Source organism: Labrus bergylta, chromosome 8 (assembly GCF_963930695.1).
Source record: "Labrus bergylta chromosome 8, fLabBer1.1, whole genome shotgun sequence".
Taxonomy (NCBI): Eukaryota; Metazoa; Chordata; class Actinopteri; order Labriformes; family Labridae; genus Labrus; species Labrus bergylta.
The window spans coordinates 10,497,862-10,517,306 of NC_089202.1; the positions used below are offsets into that span (position 1 = coordinate 10,497,862).

The following is a 19,445-nucleotide window of genomic DNA, read 5'->3' on the forward strand; positions in this document are numbered from 1 at the left end:
AGAAAGACTGCCAGCCTGACAGCATGCTGTTTTTCGCCACCTCTAGCAGCCACCAGGTGGAATGAAAAGTGACTTCATAAAAATGATTGCATGATGCTCATGCTTTCTTTTGTAGGATATATTGAGGCATCAGTGTTTCATTATGTTTATTATAAGTGAAACTGATATACAGGACTCTGGGTAAAAGGCTGAACAGTTTACCTAACAACATACTGTACCATACCTATGAGATATTATTGGGGATTTTAAGTTCAGTAAAGAACTTAAAATGTGTCATCTCTAGATAACAGCAGTGTGTATTAACCTCCAAAATGTGCACCACATTGTTTGAAGATTTTTATTTTCAAGTCTCAGTGAGGGCTACTCCACCTTAAACTGTTAGGGCACTCATTTAAAAGAGAATAAATGCTTTAAATACCCTCCCAGTGACGCCGCTCAGCCAATCACTGCTCCCTGGGGGCGGGGGCCTCGGACCCCCCCCCCCCCCCCTGCCCAGCTCTGGAAGCAGAGGGGCTTCTCCAATATAGCTCCTGCCAGATTTGGTTTTACCCCCTCTCTCCCCACCAGATGACTGTCAGTGCACATTTCCCATTGGCAAGAGGGAGTGAGAAGTAAACAGAGGAGAGCGTCAGGGAGGGAAGAGTGTGCGAGAGAGAGGAGTGAGTGTGTTACACAGTGGGAACAGGGTGAGAGTTTACCAGCGCGCACTGCATGGCGAGGAGGAGAGATCGCTTGTAAGCAGGTTCAAAAGTGGACTGTGGATGAACGCACTGATTGAAACAATTGTTCACTAATGGACTGTAAGAGAGCGCGTGAGAGGTAAAAATCTGTGCCAGCGTGAAGGAAAACGGACACTGGAAAAGACGCTGATGCATAGGGGAAAGTTACCAACTATGGAGGAGCATTTTTAACTAATAGTTTACAGACTATTCAGAGACAATTCCTTACAAGTGGATGATTTTATAGACGAACATCAGCGCTTGTTCGTCCGGTGATATTCCGGTGCCGCCGCGGAGGACTGTACCCAGCTCGGTCACATATCAGGCAGAGCGAGTAAATCCTTCCACATCACAGAACAAGCAGCCAGAGCTACTACAATGACGGCTTTATACCTCATCTTTTGCCTTATGGTCACAGGTAAGACACCCGTTTGTTCTTTGCTTGTTATGCATGCAGGTCTTTATTAGAGGAGAGGATGGACCGCGCTCCACACTGGCGCGCTGCGTCAAGCCATCCGGTGCGCTGCTGTAGGGGGAAAACGGAGATGCTGCAGTGCTACAATTCACAGCTGTTAATCTCTGGTAAATGTTTAATTAGTTTAGAAGGAGTGATTACAGCAGGAGGTTTCACTGTCTGTAAGCCGACACGGCGGGTAATGGCACTGCGTAATTTTGGGATAGCTGTGATTGTTCCTGCTTTGGTTGAGATTTCGGATGTGTGAGAGAGACGATCTCTGTTTTAGGGGATCGAGTAGTCATTCATGGGGCTGCGAATACGGGCGCACGAACGGAAAGTTTCACTCAGCCTATAGTGCATTTTACCCGTGGGATTTGTTGCTCTGGACTGCATCGTGAATGCCTATAAGGTGTCCATTCATAAGAAATTATTTTGTGTTTTTAAATGAGGACGTAATGCTTGGATACTAAAAAAGCAGAGAACGATGCAACGAAATAAGGCAGCTACAAGCGGAGCTCCGCAGCTCCCTTAAGTTAAAGTCAGCAGTCCCCTGAATGTATTCCCCTTTTATTATTAAAACAAATCGATAGTTTGTATCCTGAAATCAACGAAGTGGGAATAATATGTTTTGTTGGACATCATGGCTTGACCTGAATTTTAAGTCGTAAAACTACAACCCAAAAACCTATTCGTGGTGCGTAAACTCATCAGAAAGGGTGCATGGTCTCGCTTGTCCATGCGTCTGGGATGGAGCAAAGCAGACAGAGAGCGAAAGGGATACAGGGAGAGAGAGTAAGAAAGGGATGGACTGAGAGAGTGAGTGAAAGAGGGGAGCATTTGTTTTTCGGAAGACATTAAGAGACATAACGCACCTGTCTGACTGCACCCCCCCCCCCCCCCCCCCCCCCCAACACACACAGAACACACACAGAACCCCCTGCTGCTTTTTGTTTACAGAGTTGACAAAAATTGTCTGTTTATGAATCTCTGAGTTTTCTCAATTTAATTCTTAAAATATACAATATTTAAAAAACTAATAGTGTTTAATTTAATGCATGTCTGACTGTCTTATGAACATAGTTTTTCAAGCTTTATTCAACTTCCTGTGATCTTGTAACAATAGATAAGACAGAGAACATATATTTTTAGTATGCATATAATCTTAAAGATGCTTTAATTATTCACTGCAGCAATTAACATTAATTTACTTTTTGCTTAAAAACATTTTGAGAGTTGATAAACTATAGTGCAAATTACTTGGGATTTGGAGTTTTAGAGAAAGTAATGACATTTAAATGTAAGTAGATAAACAACACCATCACACTGACAAAGATCTTCTCTGGCAGGGTCAAAAAGTTGCAAAACTGAAATCCAAATTCTTTTATTTTCTCCGCCTCAGCCAGAGGGTATGTTTGGATCTTAATGACTGAATCACATGCAGTCTTTGCAGCTCCAAAAAGCGAAATGGCAAAGCTTTCTCAATAGCCAGTTGTTGTCGGTACATCTTTACTTTCCGCCTCGGTTCCGCATGATTTTGTCGTTAGTCAAAGCTCTGGGGGGGAGGGATATGACACCGGCAGACCTCTGCTCCCTGACAGACTAGCAACAGCTGGATGAGACTGAGTGGTAGCTCGACAGTGGCATATTTCCCTCTGACCTAAACCTCAGCACACACACACAGACACACACTACTCATCTTCTCCCTCGCTCTCTTAAACACACACACACAAATAATGAACAGCTGCCCTAATTAGAACCTAAGAGACCCTAGACCTCATTTATTGTGCCAGTCTTCTACCGAAGGAAAATTTGGCCACAGCACATGTCTCCCCTTTGAATTTTGGGTACGGCATATAGCATACATTTGTACATAAGTAGTCTCACATAACACTAATAATTTACTCTCTGGTAAAGTCCCCTGGGTGCCCACAGGAATTGGATCCCACATTGCATCAGTATTCCGAGTAATCTTCAGTGAGCTCTTTGGAACCTTTTGCTTTGGGTCGCCTTGCGTCTCATCGGGCCAAGTTCAAAGGGCTGCAAGACGAGATTACTAGTTTCTCTCCCTTCCTCTTAAGTCGCATTGCCTGTCATGTCACACTATAGAGAAAAGAAGTGGAAATTTCCCACCTTGCTTCTTCTTCCCACAACTCTTTTGCCCAGTTGCAAAATGTGTGACTATGGGATGCAAGGACAGGAGAGCATTTCTGCCTAATGGGCCGGAGGCGGCTGGCAGACTTTCACCAAAGGTTGAAAGCCTCTGCATGCACGTACTTCATGCAAGCTCACACAGGCACAGACGGAGAAGTGATATTAAGCTGAGGAAGTGATAAGCCCTGACCGAGCCCTCTCCTCCCCACCGCACCACCCTTCCCTTTCCCATTACCAGAGATTTGTCTTTTCCTCAGTGCAGCTATATTTGTGGATGCAGTGGCAGCAGGTCCCAAGAGCTTGGTTTTAGGAAACTGTGCATATTTTATGAACTGCCGTTCTGCTGCTCTTTGAATTCTTGTGGAGGAAATCAGAATGGGCAAAGAGAAACAGAGTTTAAGATGAGGATGGGGAGAGAGGACAGAGGAAAAGCCGTCTTGTTGCAGGGATAGATTCACTATGTCACAAGTGTCTTGATGATTAAGCTGACAAGCTGCGGGGGAACACTGACTAAGAACACTGACAATCTTTAACCTTGTTTCTATCTTGTTGCTCCTGTCTCACTCTCTTGTCACACATACACTTGATCTCTCGCAAACATGCTCATGTTCTCCTGTCTCTCCGGTTGGTTCTCCTATTCTCTTCTCCGTCATCTTCACTCCTTGTGATATAACGAGATTGAGGATAAGTAGCTAAGTGGGAAAAAGTTTGGCAGAAAGAACCTGGGCAAGCCAGCCAGCAGATGAGGAGTGTTAGAGACGTGGTGCACAATAATGCAGACGCAGCAGAACCCGAACGCAGCAGAGTCTTGAACAGAAGTGTCTTGCATTATTTAGGAGACAAAGTCATGGCAAAGATATAGATGCATTTTGGCCTACTTTGATTTCCTGTCAGCGAGAGGGCTTTTGTAATGGTTTTGCTGCTGGGGTGCTAAATTTAACATTCAATCAGATGTTCTTACATTTATTTACAGTAAGATCTTAACGTTATATCTTGATCCATACCCAAGAAATGTATTTCAGATGTCCTAAGTGTTTCACTGAAGCAGCTTAAAAGTTAATGTTTGAGATTTTCATTTCCATAAATCATTTCCTCTTGCCAACTCTCTCACACGCTCACAGACAGTGATGAAAGATCAACATCTTAAACTTAGGCCTGCTGTTTGTCCTCATCCCTGAAAATTGCCAAGCACTCATGCTATTGTCTTCCTGCCCTTTTCATAAACAGATAACCCTGTTTCCCCCGTTCTGCGCACACACTTACCATGTGTACAGCAGGACAGAATGGAAGGGGAAAAGAAACAATGGTGGCTTCATAATGTTGCCTGTCTCTAATCAGCTTTGCCATACGGGTAAACACAGATGAAGAAGTTGGCAGAGTGTCCTGAGGCTTTGTTATCAGCTGTTAGCAACTTAACTGTATGTGCACGCTTGTGTGGCTAAACACAGCAAGCCAAAGCGTTCAGGTAGCAAACTGTGGATTGCACTTCAAGCCTCCTCAAGTATTATTTTAACCCCAGTCCACCCATCCTCTTTTTATTTTTGCTTTCACCTTGTGTCCGTCTCTGCACATCCTTACCTTGTATTCCTCTGGGGCGTGCGGAGAATCCAGGGAGGAAATGACAGGGAACGGGACAATGGAGGGGCCGTGTCAACTTCCTGCCATTGCCTGAAGTCTTCTTCCCCGGTTAAAGCACTTCAGGCTGTATCATCAGCATACAGACTGGTGGGGATGGAAAAAACTTGTTTATTTCCTCTGTACAAACACACTAATGGAAAGAAAAGAGACAGGTAGAAACCGGGATTCTGTGCATGCCACTAAAACAGCACCCCAAGGGAAACAGTCTTGGGTATACAGTAGCAGCTATTTAAAGGAAGACCTGGATTGCATTTATCTCCCCCTAAAATACAAGTGTCACTTCCTTGTAGAGAGATGTATCACTATTTCAAAAGACCCAGAACCCAACATACAACAGAAAGATTGCAGACATACTAGACCACACATTCATTCTTATTTTCCAATCAATTCCTGCCCTGCAAGACACGAATTTCATATCTCCTGCCGAGACACAAAAACCAATAGCAAATTGAAATTTATCTTCCACGTTGCCGCAATATCTGTTCCAGTGTTATCTTCACCAGCCGGGTTCCTTAACCTTATATTAAAGATAGCTCTGTTGGATTCTGGCAGCTGAGTAGGGGCTCAGGAAAAGGAAAAGTTCAGCTAACAATACCATTAGACAACATTTACTTTATACCAGATGCTGTTTTTTTTCTGTCTTTTCATTTTATTCTCCTTATATTAAATTTGATAGTCAGTGACACCTACTACTACACATAGGATCTGGCTGTTCCTATCCTTATGATATGTGCACATCATCCAGAAATGACTCACGACTCCCCTCTGACCCAATCCCCCTCCCCCCTCAATGGAAACATACACTGAGGTCAAGGGCATGGACTGGCACAGAGGATGATAAGATGAGATGAGTGTTTGGCATCTTCAGGGCTCTGTGCCCTTTCAGGAGCGATTAGTCAAAGTCCAACTGTTTAATTAATGATGCTGCAGCTCAGGACAAATCATCCCCTTGTCGTACTATGGCTAAAAACATAGTTAAGAAAACAGAGGTTGCCTCCCTGCTGCTCACATTATAAATGATGGAAATAGTGCACACCCTAATGCTTCAATACTCACTCCTTTAAGTCCACTACTCTGCCTCTTACTCTTCTTTCCATCTAACCTGCCTGATGGTTTTAAGTGCCTGGAACGCTGCCACTAATATTGTGTTAGTACCATTAACCAAAATAGTGGTTTGTTTGTGACTCAGTCTCCTCTGCTCACTGAAAGACTCTCTCTGTGTTATACTGTAGGGGTCTGGGTGAAGGGTTGGAGAACGTGAAGCAACGTCTTTTATTTCCACTTCGGACATGGCTGAGAAACTCGTCCTGGGAGGTCTGCGAGAGAAGGCAGCCAATTTGCTATCAACTGAGGGTTGTCAGTCAAAGATTATCGATCGGGCTTTTAACTGCAGCTCCTTCAATGGTTGAAGCATGTTAATGTTATTGAGCCGTAGAGACGTGAGGAACAGTGAAGTGTGTGGGTGGTTTAGGCGGTTGGCGGTTGGGCGGGTAGGAGGGTATGAGGTGTGTCTCTCCCCAAACAGACCCAATGGCATTAGAAAAAGGGGGAGGGTGTGAGAGGGAAAGAAAGAAAAGGAAGGCAAAGGGGTCAAAGGGATTTACTGCGAGGAGCCTAGCATTTCAGGTAATGGATATGCTTGTAATGGTGTAAACCAAACCTGCTGTTTTTCTTCCAGCCTGGCAGAGGTGAAAAAACAACAAAGGTGTAACTGACTGCAAGTCTGGGGGGGATTAATAGAAAGCTGATATTTCAGCACCTTGGGCTAAACTTTAGATCTCAGGTGTACACTTGGACACACAGAGAGGGGTTGTGTGCATGCATGCGTGTATGTGTGAGTTTGCAAACGGAGAGTTGTGGATGGGGGTAAGGAAGGTGTATAGTGGGAGGCTTTTCTGCTTCTGCCACATTCCTGTGAAGCTGCAGCATGGAGGGCAATAACACATGGCTAAGTGCTTCCCAAGCTGACTGAGGTGAACCTATAACACCCCTCCTGAAGGAAGCAGCCCAACCATTGTTCCAGCACATTGCACCCGTCTGACTGAGGCATCCTAGCGCTGTGCCGATCCCAGGGGGGGTTCTGGAAAGGAACGAGGCAGTGGAGGAGAGAGACTGATTGTTCCCTCCACAGACTATCCACAGATGGGGCTATGGTACAGGATGCTGGCTGTTTGCTTTAGAAAGTCCCAGGCGTTTGCTTTGCAGTGGCGGTGTACAGAAAGCTCTGGGGGATAGAGGAGGTGGGGGGGGGGGGGGGGGAGAAGTGCCAGTTGAGACAGCAGCAGGGGAAGAGAAAGAGAGAGTGGAGAAGAGAGAGAGAGAGAGAAAGTGGAGAAAAGAAAGAAAGAAAGAAAGAAAAAAGGACCTTGCCTAATATGATGTCAGCGTGAATATAGTGTCAGTGCCAAGAAGGGAAGACAGATGAAACAGCCATACAATGATAGGGTAGTTGGGCGAGAGAGTGCTCAAGTCCTCCCCTGTTTCCAAACAGAGACATATAGAGGTGCAGATAATGGAGAAGGGAGGCTGAGTATACAGAGTAAGTGAGGAAAGGAAAAAGGAAGCGATGAGATTCGGGGAACCCGGGCTGCATCCATCATCTGGTTTGGTGCAGAAGCCATTTGTACCTATTGTTCTCCATAATTTGTTTTCTCAGAGCCTGTATTTGGGAGGGGGTGGGAAGGGGGAGAGACAAAGCTTCGGCAGCCATTTATTTTTGTGCTAATTACATAAGTGAGACAGCATAATTAGACGTATAGCTAAATAGACAATAGGCCAAAAGAGAGAAAGACGCACAGGATGAGACAGAAAGGTGTAGATGAATTCAAATAGATAAGAGAGGCATTGCCCGCTCTATTTCAACATTCAAGAGTGTGAGAGAACATGTTAAAAGAAGTAAAGGTGATGGAGAGGGATAAAAGGGGGAGGGAAAAGGAAGAGGAAAGGAGACGGGGCGATGGAGGGGATAAAAGATAAGAGGGAAGGAGAGAAAAGCCCTCTTCACAGACTGCACTTTGAGGTGCGGTCCAAGGCTGCTGGAATAGTCACATCATTTAATACACCTGCTCAGTGGGAGGGAAAGAGAGATATAAGGAGATGTCATAAAGAAAAAGAGGAAAAGGGCAGAAGAGAAGAGATGGATTCCATCTTTTGCTTCTTGAGATCAAAGGCAGAGAGTGGCTACATAAAGCTGTTTGTTGTGGCTTGTTTGGGAGGGTCCCTGTCTGCGTGAGGTCAGTATTTGACCCTGCCTGCAATTTTGTTCAGACGGCGTTATTCTTCAATACAGCCACATGACAAACCCTCGAAGGCATCACAGTCTTCAGGGCCTGTAGGGAAAGTTTTCTAGAGAGTTCTTGTGACTTTTTGGGCTGCAGGAAAGCTGAGAGGAAGTGTGGGAAGATTGAAAAAAAAAAACTTCACTGCAAAGTAAACTGCTTAAAACAAACTGAGATTGACCATGCATTATAGCTCTTAGTCAATATTTTGCTGCTGAATGTTTTGTGTACTTGTTAATCTGCTGTGCATCTGCTCAGGTTCACATGTAGGCAGTGTGTGGGTGTGTTGAGCACGTCACCAGCCTTTCAGGACTGTGATCCAGGGGAAGATAAATAGGACCCTAATGAAGCCACTCAATCACCAGCCAGTTAAAACTACTCACCAAAGATTGAGGGTCGGTCAGGCCTGATTGGAGGCCTATTGAAGCTGGTTGAGGGAAGCTCTTGAGCCGTCACACTTTAGATTAACCATTCACTGCACTATGGACCACAGCCTAACTACCCTTCTTTCTCGAAACAGGCCGCTGACACTCTATAGTAGCTCCAGTCAACTCCCTGATTGTGCTTGGAAGTTCTTTGGAAGCCAATTTAAGCTCAGTCCTTTGTTTAACTCCCCAGGAACTCAAGCTGGGACATATTGTATTGGTTGTGTTTTTGAGTATGTGTTCTTTTATTGGGCTGAGGTTAAAGTTTTGTTTGGCCTGTCTCTGAGCATGTGATATTTTGTTATAAAAGAACTGGGTGTATTTCAGAACTGGCACATACCATTTTTTTTTGGGTAAAAGAGAGGGTGCATGAGAGAAATCAATGGCCCAATTCAGCCTATTACAGCCATGACTGTTGCTGTAATGGTGTGGAAATGGACAGTGGTCATGTGGATCCTCTTTTCTACCTCCAGGCTTGGATCACAACTGAAGCTCCGATTCATTTCGTCCCAGCTTTGATTAAAAAAAAAAAAGTAGTCTGAGGATTTCAAAGAGTCTCACATGATGGTGACGAGGGAAGAGATCCTCCCATTTTTTGAAACGGATGAGACCTCTTTTCTGCCAGGTTTGCCGAAGGACAAACATAACACTGGGCTGCAATTTTGCTCAACAAATAATGGCTACTCTGGTTCTCTCTCCCTCCAGCCTATACCTCTTTGATCCCAGGTAATGTGTTAACAAGCAGCGGGTTCATGGAATACCCACAACATTAGGATGTGTATTCACGTCAAGGTGTGAGAGTGTGTGTGTGTTTGCACATGTGTGGCTTTATGCCTGTGCGTGTGTGTTTTCACACCAATTAATGGATTGCTTTATGCCTGCTGAGGTGACGATGGCCTGTCTCTAGCAGGGCATTGCTTTTTTTCCCCCCCTTCTGTGTGAGCTTCAATCCACAATGGCTTAGACCTTCTCTCACACTAACACATTAACGAGAGCAGTCTAATTAGACCTGGTGGTTTCATAAAAGGGACTCCAGAAACCACAGCACCATTGTGAGTTTGCCTAATCAGGGGACCTCTAAAGAAAGAAGACCCACTCAGTTCACACATATACAGAGACTTGCTTGGACTCACTCAAATTAGCGTCCAGTTAATTGGTAAAGAAGCACGAAAAGCATCCCCTTCCCACACACACACATTATGACCACTGAGGTTCAGTTCTTTTTACTCCTTCCCATTTTGCTCTCTCACTCCCACTGGTAGCATTCCTCCCAAGGGGGATGCAGTGGAATGACTTTCCTCTCCTTCATCCCTCTCCCTCACTCAAGATAATTTAATCTCTTCAATATCAAATAATCACCCACAATTTCTCAGCCTTTTCTAACCTTATCGCTCAAACAGGCTACCTCTTGGGGACGAGAATCGTTCCACCTTGTTGAAAAAGAGGAGAAGGAAGAAAGGAAGGAAGATGTGTCCCAGAATAGAGGGGTGGCAGGAAAGCTCTCTAAGGAGTGCTTTGTAATGCCTCTGTTTTTGCGTTCTCATGGGCCATATGTGAAACAGAAGGCGAAGAGAGGAGAAAAGAAAGGCTAGAGAGATACAGAGGAAGACAAAAAGAGAGATATAATCTTAAAGGAAAAAAGGGGATTTGTTGGTGATGTACATTTTTTACTTAAGGTCTGGGGCTCTAACTTGTGTCCCACAACACTTAACATGCCCCCAGCCATCTCTCCTGGCAGTTAATTAGAATCCAATAAGGTTGCCGCCTGTTGGTCATTGTTCCTCCAGTGTGTTTACCCTTTCCAGAGGCTCCATTCCTTGCTTAATCTGCCGAGAAGCTGAATGTCAATAGGTCAGGCCGAGACTCCAGAGCCCTGAGAGAGAGGGAGAGACAACAACGGGGGAAGAAGAGAGGATCAGGGGGATGAAGGAAAGGGGTCATCTCCCTCGCTCTGCTTTCAATATTTTTCTGCTATTCCATTCTCCTTGTTTTTTCCTCCTCCCACCCTTCCTCTTGAGTCTCCTCTTCTCTTCTTTTCTTCTCACTTCTAATCCGTCCTCTTGATTGTTCTAAGCTGCTTTCAGCCAGCCCCTGGGAGGGGGGGGGGGGGTTTGGAGTCTGTTTTAATTAAGATTTAAAAGACGACTCCCTCAAGAAGGGGAGATTTAAGAGCAGGATGGACTGAGCAGTAGTAAATGAACGGGGGGTAGGACAGAATGTGGAGAGGACTCAAGAAATATCAATAGTCGGTAAACGGAGATGGTTAAAAAAGCTATGATTTTACACTTAGAGAAGGGCATGTTGCACACAGTCACGCAAACACAGTGTGGCCCTGAGGTATTCTTGTGCCTTAGCCAAATAGGATTTACTCCCATTTGTAATCAAGCGGCACAATCTATACAGATCAACCTCAACTTCCTGTGATTCATACCATATCCTGTGAGGGTGATATTGGATCAGTGGTAGCCACCAGGCAGGCTGAGGGAGTTATCTCCACACTCTGTCTAGTGATCGATCATCTCAACAGATGGCCTTAAGAGCATGTAACGCTTCACTTGTGTATCATAGCCCAAAACCTGTGGCCACTTGGTAGATGTGACCTGCCAGAAAAAAAGTCTTGTTTTCCAGTCAGAAAGATAGAAGGAATGACAGAAGGTGATCTTAAGATGTGTGCTTTAATAGTTAAAAAGTCCGCTTCCATTGTCTTTGTAGCATGATCAGACATGTGGACAGAATCTGAACTCATTTCCCTGAGTAATGGGGTTCTATTTGGGTGGCATTGTTGGCACAGTTGAAGCTCTAGACGTCCTTGTTAGACGCTTAATTAAAAGTCTTCTCGCATGGGGACAAAAGGAGATTTCTCCGTCTGGCCATCAAAGAAACAGCCACTGTTACTTCTATTGTGTTAAAAAAAAAAAAAAAAAACGTGTAACATAGTGTGTGTCCGTATGCAGCCTGAGAAAAGACGTGTGCTACATGTTTGGTAAAACAGTCACATAGTACACATCTGCCCCTACCACAGACTGAACATTCTTCACCCAGAGTAAAACCCCCAAAGAAAACACACCCCGTAAACAGGCAACATAATAAAGTGTTTAAGTTCATCAAGCTACAAACCTGCTGCTGCAGCCTTTAAGGTGTTAAAGGCCAGCCAGGGGTCAAGAGCCCAACCCATGGCATTCACTACCATGACACATCCCAACACTCAGCCACCATATGTGCAGGGTTTCACAGTCAATGAGCCGACCCACCCAGTGTGACAAAGACCTATTGAAAGCTGCTTGACTCCAAGGAAATCTGCAATGCCATGGTATGATTGGGACAGAATACAGCACTAGTCCAACCAATGGAGTAGAAGATACAGAGAAATAAAAGGAGTGTTAGTGAGAAGACAAAGAACTTTCTTTGAGCGGATAAACGCAAGCATGATCTCGCCCTCAGCCTGCTTGCTGCGGCTCCATCGCTTGCCTCCATCAAAGCCCCCTGAGATTCTCCCTGCAACACTCTGCCTCCGTCACTCACAGCTCTGTTAATAAGGCCAGCAGTAAACGCCAGGAAAGATATGCAGGGATGAAAGATCCTTCCTTCATGTTCTTGCTTTGAGGATGTGTTTCCGGGTGTCAAGGGGAGGAGGGGGGGGGAACTGCAGCTTTACAAAGTAAGGCTGCATTTGAATAGAAACAATAAACCCATTCGCTTATAAAATAATATTGTGTGTCCCATATCCTGTCGTGCGTAAGCTCTGGGGAGTTTTGGCAGACATGAAAACGCTGAAGGTAAAGAAGAACCAAATAATAAAATGTGTGGAGTTCCTTGGGGAGGGATACATCACACATATATTCTTTCACCGCAGCGATTAATATCCAGGAAAAAAAGGTCAAACTTGACTTGAAACGGTCCAGTATATCACAGTTACATTCAGAGGCTGCATTTCATACATCAATCCCTGCTGTGATGTCTCATCAGCCTGGTCACACAGGAGAGACCCACACCGCACATTATCAAAGATTGATGGGATGTCCTAGTTAAAGACAGGGGGAGGAGGGATGACTTGTTAGAGACAGGAACTTTCCGGCACTCTCTTTTGGGGGTGTTGACTGTGGCTTGAGTGGCCTTTTAGTTTAAAATTCACATGTCATTACTGTAGCAGCAAAACGTTATGCAAGGTTTGACTACTCCCTGACCTAAAGACCTGACCCCAAGACTTGCAGGATAACTTGCAAATGCAGCATTTTCTTTGAAGCCAGAGCTCTCACATAAAGCTCAGGAATCTAACAACATACGCTAAGCTTTCCATCTCCTCCCATCCGCCCTCTTCTCATCCTCCTTCTGTAACTGAAGACAAAACAAACTGACAGAACAAACAGGCAAATTATCCCAAATCCTTTTTTCTCTAACACACAACCCAACCATTTCTTATATCCACTGTTCACCGTCATCCTACCCGTTTCTTGTTCAGAGCGCTTGCTTAATAATTAATTGATTAATTAGCTTGCTCATTAATCATTTATACATTAATCATGGCCTGATTTTTTTTTTTTTTTCTAGAGGAAGCGGAGCAATCTGAAAAAACCCTGACTTCACATTTCACTCTAATTATGCTCCTTTACTAATCAACGCTTAAGAAATGGAGTTTCAGGAAATTAGTTTTCCCCCCTTCCCTTCTTTTTCTCACGACAAAGCAGGATGTATTGAGGTCGGCAGGTAACGTTTTTTTCCTCCTCCCTTTCTTGTGTTCTGGAAGCTCTGAGTCATCAGTAATTTTAAAGGGATGATTTAAGTTACAGGCAATCTGATGAGCAGAATAAAAATTTGATGTTAAATTATAACCTCGCCTTTTCTGCACCTCTAGATGAAAGAGGAAGGGGAGAATAATTCTTCACACAGACTTACCGCAGACATTGATTAATAAATGGCAATTTGAAGGCCGTTTGTAAGAACAGAGAGGTGGCAGCGTTGTGAATCACACTCTTATTGTTTTCACTGGATCCACGGCTCTCCTGGGAGAGGAGGTAATTTGTTTAATCGCCAGGAGTTATGTTCTCGGAACCGTGTGATGGGAAGATAGGATAGTTCAGAAATACCCTCTGTTATGTGCATGAGAAGGGAAGAGAGGAGAAATAGTTTCAAACACTTTGATTAGAGGTGTTTTGGTGCCTTTGTGTTCCTGTTGGATGCAGAGTTCACAACACAGCTCAGCTGCTTTCTCTGAAGGGGGCTCTTGTCAGCTGCTGACAAAAAAGAATTATGCATCAAATTAAAGAGAGCTCCAGTGAAATGGAGGCAAGTTGGGCATTAACCTCTAAGCTTTAAAAAGCACACATATTAAGCAACACTAATGAGAGTCTCATCGAGCTGCCTCTGTTTTATATTCAAACGCACACAAAAGCGCGGCTTTGACTACAGTGTGGCACCGCTGCTTCTCAATGAGGTTGTCTCTCCTCTTCATCTCACCAGCAGCAAACACAGCACAAGTGAACAATAGCATAGATGGCCTTTTTACTCTAATGAGATGCATACATTTACAACATTACCACCCTCATTAAAAAATAATAATAATAAAAGGGAAAAAAAAGTATTAATTATGAAACGCACTACTTCCTATCGTGAAGAGCCAAGGGGGTCTCCACTGGGCTCAATTAGGAAGAGTAGGCCGCAAATCCCTAGACTAAATTAATTGACACCCCAGGGCATTAGACCCAGAGTCCCAGTACAGAATCTATGTAGAGAACTCCTTTGTTTTCATTTCAAATGCCTTTTAAAGAAAGCAAGAGATGGAGGCAATTTTAAACATGATCTCTTCATTGTTTTATGGATTTTTAATCTATTATTTATTTAAATATTTCTTTGTTTCGTTTACGCGTCATGTACACTGCAGGCATGGAAAAGATTGACACAATTTTCACTGAATTCCACCCCCATCTTTTAGAAGCCTTTTCCGTCACATGTTGTGCACCATAGCTGTTTATCCAGCATGTCAGCTGTTGTGCACACACTAAAGCAGGGCTTTTGCAAACAGCACAAGAAGTTAATGATTTAAAAGCACTGTAAATTATACTGAAAGCCCTTCCATCTAAAACAATGGTGGAAAAAGGGGGAGGGAAATAGAGAGGGAAATTAGGATACAGAGGCAAAAAAAAGAAAAAGAAAAAGATAGGGAGAGCGAACGAGAGAGAGAGAGAGACAGGGAGAGGTGGAGGACAGAAAAGGGCTGGAACTGTGACACAGATCCAGCCAGCAGCTGTCTTGCACTGAAAACACCAGGGGGTAAGCAGGAATGACATGAAATGACAAGACTAGCTCAATCAACATCTTGTCAACACTGCTGGCTGATGTGTACAGACAATTTCATACCGCTGCCACCGATTCCTTCCCCCTTTTTTTTTATTCCTGTCCCGCTGCCAGCCAGCCAGCCAGCCAGTCAGTCACTTGCTATCTGTCTGCACGGAGTCAGCTCTCAGCTCTTTTGGCTCTCGTCTTCAGAGTGGGGGAGCTGTTTAAAAGCTGTGCAGGAATTATACTCAGAAAGATGCTTTTGCCCAATAGAAACCCTAAAGATATGGGACTGTGACAGTGAGTGTTTGCTTTGTGGTCGCGCACGTGTGTGTGTGTGTGTGTGTGTGTGTGTGTGTGTGTGTGTGTGTGTGTGTGTGTGTGTGTGTGTGTGTGTATGTGCGTGTGTGTGTGTCTGTGTGTGTGTATAGGAGGAGACAGTATAAGAATAAGTGTATTTATGGCACTGCAGCACAGTGACTGGGCGAACCATTCACACATTGACTATGTCACATCAGCACTCTTGCCCACCTCCCTCCCTCTCAGCCTCCTCCCTTTTCTTCCCCTCCTGGTATGCATACCACTCTATTATTCCATCCACAGCATCTGCTGCAGCAGGTACCCAGGGAGAAGCTCTACCACTGCCACCCATGTGATCAACCTCACTGCTGTCCTGATGTGTTCACTGCCCCATTCCAGCAGAGAAAAACCTGGTGGTGACAGCCTTGGAGACGGACTGATTACAGCGTTCCATCAATCCCCCTCTCAGGCCTTCTCCTCTGCAATTGGAAGCTGACAGGAGCCCACTTTTTCCATTTTTACCTTGCCTCAGTTTTTCCGCTCTTTCAAACATGTAGTGGCTCCTTTTTTTTTTTTTTTTTTTTTTAACTGTTGTTCTCCCTTCTCTCTGCTGCCTTGAGTGTTGTGGTGACAAGATGACACGAACCCCTGTGATTTTCACACCAGGGGATGCAGAGAGTGAGGGGACAGGAGGGGATACAAGGTAGTGGAGAGGAAGAGATGTGGAGAAAAAAAAAAGTGCAAGGGAGAGGCTGGCAAGAGATGACAGCTGACATAGAGTCTGGAAAAGCAGAGCGGTGGCAGAAAGAGCTATAGAGAAAGCAAATCAACAATTAGTAACACCTTATATAACTCTCAGAGGGGGCCTGCTAGGCATTGATTTCAGGGATCATGGCTCACTTACTGTAGACGCTTGAGCGATAAACAGAGGAATGAGAGGATGGATTGTTGAGGGATGAAGGAATGGAAGAGAATGCTCCGGGTTGGGGTATCAACAAGAGCAGAAGAGGGGAGAGGATTTGCGGAGAGAGGGGGGTTTTGGGGGGGCATGGTGGATGAGCGGGTCCACTCTGGTAAAAAGGGTCGAGGTCTGAGCCAAGATTTTCACAATGGAATAAAGGCTGAAAGGGGAGGCTTGGAGGATTAAACTCCAGCAAAACAGCTCTTAAATAGCTGTTAGACTGCAATTTGGGAACCAAAAAAATACAGAATGGGAGAAAAGATAGTAAGCGTGGGTGGGTGGGTGTGCAGCTGGAATGCAATGTGGGAGAGAAAGGATTGAAGAGAGAGCGGGACGCATTAAGGTGTGAGAGAGGACACCATCTGCAGAGGCACAAGCTGAAGCAGTTTTTTGCAGCAGTCCAAGAGAAAACAGAGAGGGTGCTGGGTGCCATACTGCCACAAGTTGGTGGGTGGTATCTGCTGTTAGCCCTCCTGCAGTCCCTCAGAAGTTCTGTTGGAGTCGTTGTAATGAGCTTGGTAGGCAGATCAAACATGAGATGAGCGCTGGGACCCCTTTGGGACATACTCTTTAGTTGAGCTACCTCAGCATGGCTGTCTGTTTGTTCACATGCACACACAAACAGGAAGTGGAGGACAAAAAGGACTCAAAACAAAGGGATAATAATTCCATACAGAGAGAAATGGAGCTTGCATTTTCCAGCCTGATTTAGAAGCCTTATCTAGACAAGACACAATGGATGGCATTTGGGGAAAGGGGCTGTTTATTCCAAGCTTGACACTTTTTTGCCAATTGCCTTGTTTTGTATTTTCTGCTCTTCCTCCTTGTTTTCTCCTCTCTGGTTTTTATTGTGGAGGACTCACACCAGCTGGACGCAGGATTCTGCCTCCAACACCTAGGTGAAAATGCAAGAAGATATCAGGCTCTGTTTTTGTTTTGTTTTTGTTACAATTTGAATTATTACTGCATAGTGCCAATTAACCATTCCAGTTAAGAGCACTTGTATTTATAGACCCCATGGGGCCAGATTTTGCACTGTTTGTACTGGATGGGAATGAGGACATGGAATAACATCAGGACTAAAATAGAGACTCTGTGAATGCAGCTTGGAGCCTCTTCAGAGTAAATGCAGTTGAGTGTCATTGTAAAAAATGGAAAATTGGAGTACATCACCCGAGCTGTTACAAACAAGAGGGTATGATGTTATATCAGGTTGTATCTGAAGGAGGTGACTTTTTGAGTGCCGGGTTAAGTTGATTTATGACCTGCAATCTGTTTTTTTTTGGTAAGATTACCAAAATGGCATCGCAGATTACCACTCTGGTGACTTAAAATAAGTGCACTGTGTGTATTACGGTAGATCCACATTTCATCTAAAGGTTATCTTCAATGCCATTATCTTTCTCATTCTTTAGCATTATGGCTGGCTCTTACCCTTATACATTAGCAGTACACACACACACACACACACACACACACACACACACACACACACACACACACACACACACACACACACACACACACACACACACACACACACACACACACACACACACACACACTTACACACACAGTAGCTGGTTCAATCTAATTCTATCAAGGCAGATGTCCCATGGTGGACGGATCATTGCTGACATCTGTCCATCCCTTCCTGATCCTTTCCGATGTGAAAGTATCCCTATCTGTTCAGATAGAGGAGAGAGAGTGCTGCCAGTGCCAGGGTTCATGCAAAGCTCTTTAATAGGTTATGTCCAAGTCGGAGAAGCTGTATTTTTGCACTTAACTCCGACCATGTGACAGAAAGAGCATAGTCACTGTGTCAAAGTGACAGCTAAATATGCCTCACAAGTTGCTTTCCCTATCAACCCTGCCCCACCCTCCAGATATAGTATAAACATATATGACATATTTTTAGACACACACTGAGCCCACACAATTCGGAAGAGATGCCATGCACACACACACACACACACACACACACACACACACACACACACACACACACACACACACATAAACTTGGCCCCATGTGCATCCAGGGGCGTGAAATGATATTCCATTTTGAGAAATCCGGATTAAAAAGTATCAGGCCAAATGTGTTTTGACCTTGTTACTGGGGGATGGAAAAGTACACACACACACACACACACACACACACACACATACACACACATACACCGCAAAGGTAAGAAGTCAAGTAAATGTTTCATGTTTTTTTGTGACTAGGACTTGTAAATCTAAATTTTACCCACCTTTAAAGTAATTTTAGAGCATACCACATGAGACACATCTAATCTGCCATGTGCATATTTACCTGCGTATTCATATTCAAGCGACTTGGTAAATAAAGTAACAGCTTCTGCAGAAATTGGGGGGATTCTGATCTTTCTCTTCTGAGTTGATTTAATTGGAACAGTCTGCTAGAACCCTGAACACTCCTGTGTTGTTGAGTTTGTGTACATGCTTGTGTACATGACACTGCAACACACCAAGACCAAGCCGCCTTACACCCACATTTCCTCACTTCTTCTGACTGCCTCTCCTCCACCGTTTCTTTGTCTTCTTTTATTCCTTCCTCGCTCCTTCTGTCAGAAATGTATTCATGTAATTAAGCTGCTAATACACCGTCAAAGAATTGTCTAATTCAGCAAGGAGGAATTAAAGGAATCTGGCATGAGTCATTAGCCCGTCGAGATGTTCTGTTGAGCGTTTTCAATAAGGGAGCTGGAGAGCCATGAATCACTCCTATGGTGTGAAGACGTTCGCTGCAGCACGCTGCACTCTATATTTGTATGTGTGTGCACACAGGGCGTTAATTGCCATATGTGAGCATGAGAAATTGCATGTGGGTGAGGTAAAGAGAAACAATTGAATGCATGTAATCAATCTGAACAATCAACCAATGCACTGAATTATTACCCATTGTAAACATTTAGATACTCTGGGCAAGATACTTAATTGCGATCAATGTTTGAACTGTTGTGAGTACAAAGACGAAAATCCCCTAACTCACTCTGCGAGGGAAAGCATAGGAAAACGCTTGATAGCTCATAAATGCCAAATGTTAGGGGACAGACTGTAAAAACAGCATTTTTAAAGGTATGATGGGAAAATGCCAGCCTTCGCCAAACACCTAATAGCCTGGGCTAGGAGATGTTTCACTTCTCATCGACGCTCTTAAATTGGCCCCTTTTGATCCGCAATGCCTGACACACATACAGCCTACCTGTTTGCATCCAG

At 44.4% G+C, this 19,445-nt stretch overlaps 1 protein-coding gene across 2 annotated transcripts in view; it reads left to right on the forward strand.

Annotated features, from left to right (window-relative positions):
• The first annotated feature begins 544 nt into the window (after positions 1–544).
• Positions 545–19,445, forward strand: part of kirrel3l (kirre like nephrin family adhesion molecule 3, like) — a 32,965-nt gene continuing 14,064 nt past the window's right edge. For both annotated transcript variants that reach the window (XM_020637389.3, XM_020637390.3), the window contains exon 1: positions 545–1,137. In XM_020637389.3, coding sequence (XP_020493045.1) covers positions 1,098–1,137 — 40 coding nt within the window. In that variant the 5' untranslated portion in view covers positions 545–1,097. The remainder of the gene's footprint in view (positions 1,138–19,445) is intronic.